Consider the following 14248-nt stretch of genomic DNA (forward strand, 5'->3'; position numbering starts at 1 on the left):
GTCCCCTGACTCGCTTCTTCCTTTCAAATCTTCTCCCTTGGCCTCGGCTCCTGACCCCCGATCCAGTTGCCCTTGTCTGCCGTCGACGTACTGTAAATATCAGTGGTACCCCTGTCCTGTCCGCCGACACCTCCCGCCCCGTTGGTTTGACCGGGATTGCTAATCGGCGCAACGCTTTTTCTTTCTTGTGCTTCGCTTCCTTGAATTCCAGGTCTTCTTTCTCTCTTCCTTTCTTTTTTCCTTCCTTGTCCAAGACGCAAGCGAAAAAGGATCACCCACCAGGAAATAAATTTCCAATATTCTCACTCCTTTTTAACTGTCGTGTCCTTCCTTTATCAGCTGGACCATCTTCAGCTCCTGCAGCGTTGCCCACCTGCCCCCGAAACGCAGCCGGTCCTACACAAGGCGACCCCTCCCAGACCCAAACCTTATAGCACCATCCTCCACTGCCTGAGGTGCTGCAACAACAAACAAACCGACAACCTCGATTCAGTCATACGACGAGCTGCGCCCACCTCTCCGCCCAGCTCACGGGTCGCCGTCCCAGTAGCACGCAGCACCTCACAGTACAAGAGCAAGCAAGCATCTTGTGCTGAATCATTCTTTCATCCGGGGCTTGCGCTGCGCTCCTCTGTTCTCTTCTGCTGGCTTGAACTGTCCTTGGCTTGGACCCGACGCTCCTTCATCTCTGACCGCCGTCGCATTGCAACTCGCAGTATCTGCAACTCGACGACTCGTTTCATCCGATACCGACAACCGACGATAACCCTACGATCCCTTTCGTCGATTCGAACTTGAAACACATCCTCTGCTTCTGCCTGCGATTCAATAACAACCATGACCAAGCGCATCATTCCCGTCAACGACTGGGCTCCTGCTCATGAGGCCATGATGGAACCCCCCGCCGAATCGTCTGCCATGGGCGCAGCTGCTGCTTCTGAATCTCAAGCATCGGCCCCCGGCGTCTTCCGTCCAGAGACCGGCTCTGGGGCGACCACGTACGGCCACAGACACCGTAGCATGAGTCTGTCGCTTCCTTGGCGACGCCCCAAGTCGTTTGTTTGGGGACATGATAGCTCGCATCATCTATCGCGTCACTTTAACGATCTTGCCATCGACGATACGGAAGAGGAGGTGCACGGGTCAGGCAACGGCGCCTCCCATGGCCACGGTCATGAACACCACCATCACTTCCATACTCCTGGTGCGATCAAGGGGATCATCCGTCGAGCGTCTGTCTCGTTCAACCGTATGGTTCATCGTCGACCCTCTGGCGTGGCTGAAGATGCCCCTGAACACCACTCTGCAAGACCCATCACATCTCATGGACACTCGACCTGGAGCAGACTTCGACAGGCCACTATCAGACACTCACGATCCATCTATGGACTGGATCTAAACCATGAACACGGATTCCACCATCAACAGGAGAATCCCTCTAACCTTCCTATTCCTGGTTTCCGTGGAGAGCCACCAATCATCCCTGATAACTCGGGAGCTGCTGCAAAGGCTTCAGCTGCCATGCAGAATGAGTACTATGCTCGCCAGAGCCTCTACAACATGTGGCTCAACCCTACGACCAACGATGAGAGCAACGACCGAGAGAGTGGCATTGGAATCACTGTGACTCTGCCTGGCACCGAGGAAGCTGATGCCGAGTCTGTCATTAGCAAGATCGACTTTGTCACCAAGCTTCCTACTGAGCTTGCCATCCATATTCTCGCCTGCCTGGACGCTGCAGCTCTCACCAAGGCCAGCGAGGTCTGCCGCAGCTGGAAGAACATCATCAGCAACCAGCACATCTGGCGTGAGTCTTGTCTCCGTGAGACGACGACCACGTATGCCACCAGCACTCCCGTCACACCCGGAACTGGCCTCGGTGTCCCGGCAATTGCACCCACTAATGATTGGCGAGAGATTTATCGTGTCAAGCAGCAATTGACTCACAGATGGAAGGGCGGCAAGGCCAGCCCCGTTTATCTGAATGGTCACAAAGATAGCATCTATTGCCTTCAGTTCGATGAGTGAGTTTATTGACCGACTTCTCCCGATCAGCCTACTGACTTGATCAGGCACAAAATCATTACCGGTTCGCGAGACAAGACGATCCGTGTCTGGGACATGCACACTCTGCAGTGCCGTCTCGCTATTGGGCCTCCCGAGGTCATCCATGAGCCTGATATGCTCCTGGATGAGGAAGGCAATCCTACTCACTTTGCGACCGGCTCAGACAACGAGAGAACGGCACCCTCGATGCCCACTCTTGCCTCATTCCCTACTCACCACAAGGCATCCATTCTGTGCCTGCAGTACGATGATGAGATCCTGGTGACTGGATCCTCCGATTCGACCTGCATCGTCTACAACGTCAAGGCGGGATATCGACCTATCCGCCAGCTTCGCCGTCACACCGCTGCCGTTCTGGACCTGGCCTTTGACGACAAGCACATTGTCACCTGCAGCAAGGACTTTAGCATCTGTGTGTGGGAGCGCGAGACTGGCAACCTTCTGAAACAGCTCCGTGGACACAGTGGGCCTGTCAATGCAGTGCAGATGCGGGCAAACACCATCGTGTCTTGCTCGGGTGACTTCCGCGTCAAGCTGTGGAACATTGAGACGGGCAAGAACATTCGCGAATTCACGGGTCACACCAAGGGTCTTGCCTGCTCGCAATTCTCCGAGGACGGTCGGTACATCGCCTCCGCGGGTAACGACAAGGTGATTCGCATCTGGGACGCCAACACGGGCGAGTGCCTGCGGGAGATGCGCGCTCACGAGAACCTCGTTCGCAGTCTGCACATTGACAGCGTGAGCGGACGGCTCATTAGCGGAAGCTACGATACGGACATCAAGGTCTGGGACATGGAGACGGGCCATCAGTTGCTGGACTTTCCTGGATGGCACGCTAGTTGGGTGCTCAGTGCCAAGAGCGACTACCGCCGTATCGTGAGCACCGGACAGGATCCCAAGATCTTGATCATGGACTTTGGCGCCGACGTTGACGGCATCGAGATGCTGGAGTGCGGTCAGCCAGTGGAGACTGATGGAGGCTTCATCTGAGTCTGGCAAGGTGAAGGCAGAATACTAATGGGTCAACACAATTCGCAAGTCGAGTTGCAAGTTGGCTGTAACGATTTATGATACGGAGGGATTGGATGGTTAGACGTGGGGTATCTATCACATGACGGCACGGCAGCATGATGGAAACTTGCTGGACGGGTTGGAGACATGACCAGGCGTGCAGCCTCACGGAGCACCCTATGAGTTGAGATCTGGATGTATGTAAGGATGGCGACTCGTTGCCGTGTGGGGGTTAGGTTACTTGTTTGACATACTGTTAGCGATTTGTGGATTACATAGACCACTGGTGTAATACGATTATATGAGCATTTCTCTTTACATCTTTCTGGATAAGTTGAGCCGATTCGACTTGCCGAAAACGAACCAATGGCTTCGGGTTGCTCGGGCGAAGCCGAGGCCATTCAGGGGCGGGACGATGTAACGGCGGGAGATGACGGGGGTAATGAGGATGCGCGTCGAAGTAGAGTCTGGGGGAGAATTGGGCCGAGCAGAGTCCGAGATGAGGGATCGGGGAAACGAAACGCCATGTGTGTTGGAACTCATGGCGATGATGCGAGCATGGTCTTTAGTGAGCAGTTGACGGATCTAGAAGATTTCTGTTTTAATGCCTGTCAGAGTCGATCAAATGCTGTGAAACGTTGACTTGACGGGTACAAGATCATGTAGGTAGCCGTCGTGGTCGACGCCACACGATGCACCCGATCGATAGGCGTCGAGTCGCCAAGAATATGATTCTGGTCGTGTTTAATGAGGTCGAGCCAAATGCGGCCATCGAGGGTTGGGTGTTTCGAAACGGGGGTTATCGAGGGCGCGTCGTTGGCTGCTGAGTGCTAAAGAGAGTCTGCTATAGCCGCCACTACAAGACTCGCCTTCAAAGTCACCTATCTATGGAACGCACTTGTGGATATAGAAAACCCTTGATCCTGAACTTGACAGCCAGCAGCGCTTGTCCACCCAGCCCCGGATAGTCGCGCGCGTGTTTGGAGCCATGACGCAGGTTGATTGAGGAGGAATCGATCCGTTGGCGGGCGATGGCCCGAGGGGGTTTTAGCGGGGCAAGGAGGGAGATCTGATTAAGGGATCGGAAGTGATGCCTTGGAATGCGGCGGACAATGATGCATATAGAATTCCTGACCTGAAGCATCACATTGTTAATGCAAGAGACATTTTGAGGCTGGCAGGGCTGCGAGCTGACAGACGCCACGGGGACACGGGTGCATGTGGAGATTTGCATCAGCGAGGCTTGAAGTTAAATTGCCGGCATTTAGAACTCGTGGATACATATGCTGCAAGGCACCACCTCTGCCTCGTGGACCGACTCTCACGATCGCTACATGGATGCCACGAAATGCATCACACGGTCCAGGATTCTTTCTGAGACAGACAACATCCCTTTGCCGCCTGACAAAGAGAGGGTCCTCCATCCGATGAAGCCCTCAAAGCCACACGCTGGCTCGTCCGGGGGGAACCACTGAAACAAGGCGCTAGAGACAGGGGGACCTGGGCCGGGATAAGTTTGTCTTTGCCTCTTTTGGATCACGAGGTTTTGGGTGTTATTCTCCATCTGGGGTGCTATGCTGTGAACTCTCTTCCTCTTTATTTTTGTATGTTACCCCTTTTTTCTGTGAGTGCTTGATTATCTATCATCCCTTGTATCTTTGCAACGACAGGTCATTATAGCCTCTAAATCTGGGTCCCATCTTCTGTCTTGTCAACCAACAGAGACATCATTCAGCTTGGTCCCGTCTGCCGCTTTGGCCCCATATGTCCGGCCGTGTTTGAAACAACCCGCTGGTGCCGCATGGTCCAATGGGAATGCCCTCAACCTCGCCCTTGCTAGCCTAACAAAACCCAGCCAGCCTGATCATGGATGGTTCCACATCGAGGATGCCGTCAGTCTACGACGGCATCCCTGCCCATGACCCTGTCGACGACAATAATGCAAAGGTGAGCTATTCTCTTGGATGTGTGTTAAAGTTCAACCTTCCTCAAAAACGCATGTGCCTGCTCTCCCGTGTCTCTCCCTTCTCTTTCTTCTCGCTTTGTAACCACCACCGCCAACAAAAATCGTCACTGTCTTTTTCGTGTGAACACGCGCCTCTGCGTGTGTCTCTCTTTTTTCTAACCATCGTTCCTTTCTTTTTCATCCCTCTCTCATTTCAGGGATTTAAACACGTTTTGGTCACCTTTCACTTTTTTTTTTTCCTGCATTGACCGCATTGACCTCTTTTTGTTGTTTCCTGGTAAGTGTGTGTGTGAGCTCTTGGACGTGTGTGACTCTCAGACACGCACAACACGCGAGATGAAAGACGACGAATGCGTCTTCTTGGCTTAAAGCAAAGTTGCTTCTGGTTGGATGAGATACAAAGAGGAAAAAAGAAAAACGTGGGCCTCGAGATCTAGTAGTCTCACCAGCGAATAGCCTCGGGCTATTATTGAAGCCACCGGCCGGCCTCGCTTCACTTACACCAGCTGGTCGCCAGCTGTCTCCCACTTTTCACCTCTTTTGACCTTCACCTTTCGCCCTCAATTGGATTTTCTTGCTATTATTCTTTGTTTTTTCTTTTTTTATTTATCCTCTTTCAATCACACTCTCCTTCATTGAGCCATCACCATTGTCGCCTTGGCTCTTTGTCTTTCCTCATCCCCCTCCGCCTTCATCAAAGGCTTCATCAAGCTTCCCTTCTTCTACGTCACCAAGCAGAATTCATTTCTCATCACTCCCTCCTCGCGCGATATACTGCGCTCGTTAAGCACGATCTCAACGCGACTAACATTTCTTCATTCAGCCCTTCGCTGGAACATCACCACCACTCTCATTAGATCGACAAAAACCCCAAGCGACTCCGTTTAGCTGGTTCTACATGGTCATCATGGGGCTCTCGACGATCGTCACCGCGTCTCTCTTGGCCTTGCACCTCTTTTCTCTGCCCGTCTCGGCCGCTCCTCAGGTGCCTGCTACTTCGGCTGCTGTTCCTGTTGCTGCCCCCGAGTACGGTGTCTCGGCCGCCGACTCCTGGTGGCTCGCATCCATTGAGCGCCAGGGTGCCGTCGCCTATGGTGGCTCTGCCGACTACAAGATCTTCCGAAACGTCAAGGACTACGGTGCCAAGGGTGATGGCGCTACTGACGACACTGAGGCCATCAACGCCGCCTTCTCTGATGGCAACCGCTGCGGCTACGGCTGCGACTCGAGCACCGTCCGCCCTGCCCTTGTTTACTTCCCTCCCGGTACCTACGTCGTCTCCAAGCCCATCCTCCCCTACTACTACACCCACATGGTCGGCGATGTCCAGTCGCTCCCCGTTCTCAAGGCCGCCGCCAACTTTGCGGGCATGGCCGTCATCGACTGCGATCCCTACGACGACCAGGGCAACAACTGGCACACCAACCAGAACAACTTTTTCCGCCAGATCCGAAACTTCAAGATTGATCTCACCGGCATGCCCAAGACTTCGGGTACTGGTGTCCACTGGCAGGTCGCCCAGGCTACTTCGCTGCAGAACATTGTCTTCCAGATGATTGAGGACAAGAGCGAGGACAACGTCCAGCAGGGCATCTTCATCGACAACGGCTCCGGCGGCTTCATGACCGATCTCGTCTTCATCGGTGGCAAGTACGGTGGTTTCCTCGGTGGTCAGCAGTTCACTGCTCGCAACATGACCTTCCGCAACTGCAACACTGCCGTCTACATGAACTGGAACTGGGTCTGGACTCTCAACGGCCTTGACATTGATGGTTGCAACATTGGTGTTGACATGACTGCCGGCGAGAACATCCAGAACGTCGGCTCCATCCTTCTGCTCGACAGCAAGATCTCCAACACTCAGGTCGGTGTTCTCACCACCTACGATCCCGCCCAGCCTGGCACCAACGGCACCCTGGTCCTCGACAACGTCGACATGTCTTCTGCTGTCCCCATCGCCGTCAAGAACAAGGGCACTGAGGCTACCGTCCTCGCCGGCAACGCCAAGATCGACTCGTGGGTTCAGGGTCGCGCCTACGTCGGCGGCAACGGTGAGGCTGTTCAGGACGCCCAGTCGCCCATTCAGAAGCCCAAGGTTCTCCTTGACAGCGCTGGCAAGGTCGTCACCAAGAGCAAGCCCCAGTACGACAACATCCCCGCTACCCAGTTTGTGTCTGTCAAGTCCAAGGGCGCCAAGGGTGATGGTGTCTCAGATGATACCGCCGCTATTCAGGCTGTCTTTGACGGCATCACTGAGGGCCAGATTGTCTACTTTGACCACGGCGCCTATGTCATCACCGACACTGTCAAGGTCCCCAAGAACATCAAGATTGTCGGTGAGATCTGGCCTCTCATCATGGCTGGCGGCGACAAGAACTTCAAGGACCAGGCCAACCCCAAGCCTGTCTGGCAGATTGGTCAGGAGGGTGATGTCGGCAATGTCGAGATCCAGGATCTCATGTTTGAGACTCTTGGTCCTCAGCCCGGTGCCATCCTCATGGAGTTCAACGTCGCTGGTGAGACTCCCGGCTCTGCTGGTCTCTTTGATGTTCACTTCCGCGTCGCTGGCTCTGCTGGTACCAAGCTCCAGTCCGACACCTGCAAGAAGACTCCCGAGGTCAAGACCGAGCCCAACCCCGAGTGCGTCGGTGCTTTCATGCTCATGCACGTCACCAAGCAAGCCAGCATCTACATGGAGAACACCTGGCTGTGGGTCGCCGACCACGAGCTTGATCTTGCCGACCACTCTCAGATCAACATCTATAACGGCCGAGGTATTCTCATCGAGAGCACCAAGGGCGCCTGGCTCTGGGGTACCGCCTCTGAGCACAACGTTCTCTACAACTACCAGCTCAAGAGCGCCAGCAACGTCTACATGTCGCTGATCCAGACCGAGACGGCCTACATGCAGGGCAACCCCGACGCCACGGTGCCCTTCACAGTCAACGCCAACTTCTACGACCCCGATTTCACTGCCTCGTGCACTGGTGACTCGACAAAGTGCGCGCGCACCTGGGGCGTCCGAGCCATCGACTCCAAGGACATCTTCATCTTTGGCGGCGGTCTCTACAGCTTCTTTGACAACTACGACCAGGAGTGTGTGCCTCTCAACAACTGCCAGGACAACATGATCAGCCTCGAGAGCTCGCAGGTTCACCTGTACGGCATCAGCACAAAGGCCAGCATCAACATGGTGACTGTCGACGGCAAGTCTGCCATTGTGGACGCCGACAACCGCAACAACTTTTGCGCTGCGATTGCTCTGTTTTCTTCGTCGGCGTAAGCTGTTCAGCGCCTCTCATGCGTCACTACAACTTGCCGTGATCAAATGATGACCGCGACCGCAACAATGGTCTAGACATACAAAAGCACGCGAAGTACATACACATGCATACCCAAGTCACTACATTCATGTCCTTTTTTTTTTTCTTTCTTCCCTTGCTTTTTCTACTTTCTCATCAAGCTTCTTTGACGTGTCACTCCGGGCAACTGGAATGAGGACACGATTTTGGGCCGGTTTCTGGTTTGTTTATTAGTTCCGTCGGTGGAACAGGAGTTTAGGGATAGCGGCAAACGCTTCGGATAGGGAAATGTTGATATAGCCATTGCTTTAGAGGCAAGGTAGTAGAATACGACGAATCGACGTGCTACCAGTTTTTGCTGCTTGTGATTGATGTGATTGTGGCTGGGGATGACTTCTTGACATGATGGGATGAAGATAGAATTCAAGAATGATGTGAGTCTACTACGTATCTATTCCAGAGGCATATGCAGAAAGCAAGACAGCCTGTGATGGCCAAAAAAAGAGTAGACCATGGCTCCGCGAGTCGAACCTTGCACCCTTCATCGGCAAAAAGCGAAGGTCACTAATGTGACGTATTCTTTCACACTTAGAATTGTATTAGATATGAAGCTACTTCGCTGAGAGAAAGTGTGTTAATTTGGCTTATAAGGGTCTTGCCTCTGAAGCACGTGCTGGTGATGCTGTTGCCTGGAGCTGTGACATGTGACCTCGTGGATGTTACTTGGACATAGTTTTTGAGTACAGTGGACATTTCTGGTGGCTGACATGGATAGACGATCATGAATTTGTTTTGAATGGTGAATTCTAAGGCTACGTTTATCACTACGAACCAGGTGACGAGATCGTCGTTCCCTCCATCGTGTAGTCGCTCGAGGGCAATGTCAACGCCACAATGAGTGTCTACTTGGGTTGGCATCAAGACGAGTGAGGCCTGGTCTTCTTGCAATATTCAAGCGATGAAAATCTTTTTCTTTATAATTCCGAATCCCATGGTGCTGCTCCCAATCGATAGACGTCAGGACACTTATACACGGGGGACAAAAAAGTGGAACATGGAGGATTGAACCGTGTCGTTTAGCAAAAAAGAGCGAAGAAAGCCAGGGAGCACAACGCGCCACCAACCTGACCAAAGTGTGTTTTCTTTGATGAGTTTGCTACTTCGCTGAGAGGAAATGTGCTTTCTGAGTTGATAAAGGAAGGTTCCCTTTGTTGGGAGGTTGTTGGTTCCATGTGTCGGGCAGTGACTCAGCCGGCGAAGGAGGCGCCGGTAGGTGGGGCACGGACGGCAACCGTGCCCGCACAGCGAGAAGACTTGACGGGATGGTCAGGGATGAGCACAGAGAAGGGAAAACTCGTAAGCTGTCTTTGAACGAAGCAAATTTAATTTATGGTATGAGGATCAAAGTGATTAAAGAGAGAGAAAAAAAACAAGAAGAAGAAAGGCACTTGTCGCGCAGAGAACACACTTCATCCACGACCAATGTTCGAACGCAAGCCCTCTAGACTTACACGACCATCATCGCCTACCGCAAAAAGCGAAGGCTCCTCCGAAGAGGAGCTGACACTACTGGCAGCTTGATGGCAGCCGAGGCATGCCATCAGGCTAAATGATTTATTGTAGCTACTTCGCTGAGAGTGTCCTTTGTTGGTTCGACATATAAGGGGAAGGGGTGTGGTGAGGTGGAGCCAGCACGGGTGGGTGCTCCGGCGGTTGCCTCACGGTCACCCACGGAGGAGCCTGAAGAGAAGGACATCTTCCAGGAGTTTTTTGGAAGAATTAAAAGCCAAGAAAATACGTGAGAAGGCGCTCATATTGGAAGCATGGAGGGCAAAAAAGAAAGAAGAAAGATAAGATGAAGCTACTGCATGCATACATCAAGACGGCCATGGCTCGAACGCAGACTTCTGGTGTCTTTACTGTCGACTACCAAAAAAGCGAAGAGCCTCCCGTGAGGGAGGAAGAGATCATAGTTTCAGGCAGCCGAAGCTAGCCACTAAACCAAATGGCTTTCAATGTTTTAGCTACTTCGCTGAGAGAGTGTTCTGTTGGTCTGACATATAAGGGGATGGTGCGTGCGAAGGCGGTAGCGTAAGCAGGGCAGGCCAAGCGGGCGGCATTCACGGTCACACACGCCAACACAGACGGTCGCGTTCAGAGAGTGATATCGAAGTTGGGCCTTAAATGTAAAATCTTAAGAAGACAGAGAGATTCAAAGTAAAGGGCAAAAAAAGGAGCGAAAAAAGACACCACAAAGCTATTGCACGCATACATCAAGGCTGCCATGGATGGCTCGAACGCAGGTTTCTGGTCTTTGCTCTCGACTGCCAAAAAGCGAAGAGTCTCCCGCGAGGGAGGAGAAAATCTCAGCTTCAGGCGGCCATAGATAGCCACTGAACTAAATGACAATTATGTAGCTACTTCGCTACTAGAGTGATCTGTTGGTTAGACATTTGAGGGTGCTAGGTCGATGTCAGCGCGAGGTGGGGGCCAAGGCAGCCCGCTCAAGCTGTAGGCTAACAGCAAGGCGACGGAAACATGCAAATCGTCGGATGAGACGCAACTTCATCCTATGAGTGTGAAAATTTACGATGCGGACAAAAGAAAAAAAGAGAATGGGAGTGAAAAGGATGAGCGTAACAAAAATATGAAGCGATGAGGCGAAAACTCCACTACTGTCATCGCTCGAACTGAGGTCTCCGCCTACCCACGACATCCAAAAAGCGAAGATTCCCTCGTGAGAGGGGAGACATATCCGAAGATATGGCGTAATTCAGTACCGCTGTACCAAATACTGTACCAATGGTATTATTGTTGCTACTTCGCTGAGAGATGCCGGGTCTTTGTTGGTATAAGAGGAGGATTCATGGATGCCATGGAGCAGGGGTGGTTGAGGCAGCAGCCTGGACGTCACACACAAACAATACACTCTCACTCACGATAAAATGGCGACTCCAATGGCGACTACTTGGCTTTTTGGTATGGCTTCTTCAATTATGGGCGCTGATTTGGCTCAGCAGAGAGGGAACAGTTTCTTTGGTATCGAGGTCTAGGGTGGTGGACGACACAGTCGCATCTTAACAAGGGCCTGGCTCAACGAATTCCATGGCGCAGGCCTTTCATCACAAAAAGATAGAATATTAGAAAGTACGCGGTCCAGAGGGACTAGGATTGATGAGAAGACGGAAATGAAGCTTAAAAAGGACGTTGTAGAAAAGAAGAAAAAAAAAAAAAAAGAACGGACTTGCGTTCGAACGCTCGACCTTCCACTGGAGCATCACGAACCAAAAAGCGAAGGACCCCCGAAGGGGAGTGGTCTGTTTAGGGAACACGTCTAGGACGGATCCCATCGCGCCATGCGATTCTCTGGTAGAATGCAGCTACTTCGCTGACGGAGGAATTTATTAGACCAGGTTATAAGGGCTTGACTGAAGCGAGTGATTGTGGTCGGATGGCGGTGGTAGCCTGGCGCTGTGTGACGGCGTTCAGCTGCCAAGATCAATCTGGTTGGTGTCGGTGGTGTGGGGCACCACCAAGCGATCAAAGGATGGATGTCAGGATGGCAACCCAGTCAGCATCTAGGAACAAAGACTTCTTGGTGCCGACAGAGGTCAGCGCCAATACAGTACGCATTCAACGTAAGGGGTCTCACGATGATGGGCTTTTGCGCTCACATTCCTAACCTTCACAGCTCATTTGTCCTTAGACAAAGACTCGGGGATTTGTTCTTCCGGCCGACGTTATGGAGGCCCTGACGACCTAGAGCCACCACGTCGACGTCATCGTGGTGGCCAGCTTTCGCCAACAAAGCCGTTTGGCGCCACTTAAACTCCTCCTCCTTCCGCGCCAGAGGTTCTTTTCTACCCGTCAATTAACAATCTGCGATTTCTGTCGGACTGCACTCTGCTGTTTTGCTGCTTTTCTAGAATGGTTACTACCCGACGCGCCGCCAAAGCGGCCGACTCTGCTAGCGACATCACCATGGAACCCGCGAGAACTTCGACTTCCACCCCGCGCACGTCGCCCTTCCTTCCGACGCCTTTCGAGAGAGTCGGCCTGTTATTGTTCCCCGTCGTTCTTGTGTTCGGCACCATCTTCTCCATCCTATCTCCCGAGACTCGCTCCGCGCCATACGACCACGTCGCGCAAGCCCACGTCCAAGACATCAAAGTCGCCCCGAGCTACTTTGCGCTCAAGTCCAACATCTTTAACGTTGTCTTTGTCAAGAGAGGCTGGGCATGGATTACTGTCGCCTTTGCGCTCTTCATCTTTACACACCCGAGTACTGCCGACGCGGGACGTCGACTCCGCGCAGTATTGCGATGGGCTGCTGTGACGACTATCTGGATCCTCGTTACGCAGTGGTGCTTTGGCCCCGCTCTGATCGACCGCGGCTTCCGATGGTCGGGCGGCCGATGCGAACTCGCTCGGAGGGAGATTGAGATGGGTGATAGCGGCCTTGGGGAGATGGTGACATCTGTGGCCTGCAAAGCAGCCGGTGGTAAATGGAAGGGCGGTCATGACATATCAGGTCATGTCTTCCTCCTCAGCCTCGGCACTGCATTCCTCATGCAGGAAGTTGGCTGGGCATTCGGGCGATGGCTCGGGCAGGACGAAGAGAGATGCGTCGTCATGTCGGACGGAGCCCTCAAGAGCGCCAACGTCGAGGCCCAGACATCCCAGGAGCGCGTGGAAGAGCCGTCCCTTGGCGTGGGCGGCAAGTTTGCCGTGGGCGTCATGGGCCTGAGCGTATGGATGCTTCTTATGACGGCCATCTACTTCCACACTTGGTTCGAGAAGGTGAGTTTGCCCTGGCATTTGTTAATGTGTCTGAACTAACGATTTGAAGTTTACGGGACTCTTGACCGCAGCTACAGGCTTTTACATTGTGTACATTGTGCCTCGATTTGTGCCTGCTGTTAGACAGGTCATTGGACTCCCAGGGATATAAACGAATCTAATGTGACGAGACATACGGGTATGAGTGGCGATGGCCAGCGTAATTAGATACTAGAGATAAATAATATGTATTAACTTTCTGAACATTGCTGTTTCGGCTGCTTTCAACGTGATGTGGTTTCTGGCGTTGATGAGACAATCCTGTGTGCTGGGAGGCGCATCGAACGACGCTGGGCGGGATATGTTATTCTGTTAGTCACCCTTCAATACGGCAGCTGATTCAACAAGATTTCTGACGCAGATGAATAGGGATAGTTGAACCGCACCCGGGAGAAGGCTTGACCCCATGGTGAGGCAGAAAAGGAGCCCTGAAGTCGACACTCTGGATAGTCGGTTTCTTAGGGTTAAAAGGGGAGTAGAATATAGAAGATGAGATAGGTAACCAAAAAAGCCCAGACAGTGAATAATATTTGATACAGAGATACATATGTAGAAACGGGAAAGCCAAGTGGTGATGCACACACACAGATGAAAGATTGCCAGGGGCGCAAGAGCGGATGACAACTCATACTTGGGCCGATGCCACCGATTCTTCAAACAAAGACAACCCTTAAATCGTGCAAACCGATTTTTGTTGATTGAACACTATGACTTACGAGATACCATGTTTGAGTGGTTGAGGTCTTAGCTGGTATTTTATTTTTGTTACTCGTTCTGAACTACGCAATTCTCGGACGTTGCAGCCTGCAGAGATCAAAGCGACATAAGGAACGTTCAATGAACAAGAATCGACAGGATTCCGGTGTGAATACTCGCCCTGAGACCTGTAATCACCTGTGGGAGTTGCGTCGCATTGATCCACATGTATTGCAGCGACGGGGGACGCGAAGGGCGACAACCCAAGTATCAAGCGTGTAGAGGAATTGCCGTAAGGCGAAGAATAAGCAGATGTTTTAGAACATGTTAGGAGGGAAACTTGTTAATGAACTTTCAAATGAGG

General features: G+C 52.4%; 3 protein-coding genes across 3 annotated transcripts; all 3 read left to right on the top strand.

The window, feature by feature from the left end:
* Positions 1–837: 837 nt before the first annotated feature.
* On the top strand, positions 838–3060 carry NCS54_00605300 (F-box domain-containing protein; the record flags this gene model as incomplete). The annotated part of the gene is made up of 2 exons (XM_053151529.1): positions 838–2024; positions 2073–3060. 2 exons carry the CDS (start codon positions 838–840, stop codon positions 3058–3060), a joined length of 2175 nt encoding a protein of 724 aa, XP_053007504.1.
* A 2894-nt stretch (positions 3061–5954) lies between these two features.
* Positions 5955–8330, top strand: NCS54_00605400 (Hypothetical protein; the record flags this gene model as incomplete). The annotated part of the gene is made up of 1 exon (XM_053151530.1): positions 5955–8330. The coding sequence occupies one exon, from the start codon at positions 5955–5957 to the stop codon at positions 8328–8330; it is 2376 nt and encodes a 791-aa protein (XP_053007505.1).
* A 3946-nt stretch (positions 8331–12276) lies between these two features.
* On the top strand, positions 12277–13300 carry NCS54_00605500 (Hypothetical protein; the record flags this gene model as incomplete). The annotated part of the gene is made up of 2 exons (XM_053151531.1): positions 12277–13149; positions 13199–13300. 2 exons carry the CDS (start codon positions 12277–12279, stop codon positions 13298–13300), a joined length of 975 nt encoding a protein of 324 aa, XP_053007506.1.
* Positions 13301–14248: the final 948 nt, after the last annotated feature.

This window comes from Fusarium falciforme, chromosome 4, assembly GCF_026873545.1.
Source record: "Fusarium falciforme chromosome 4, complete sequence".
NCBI lineage: Eukaryota > Fungi > Ascomycota > Sordariomycetes > Hypocreales > Nectriaceae > Fusarium > Fusarium falciforme.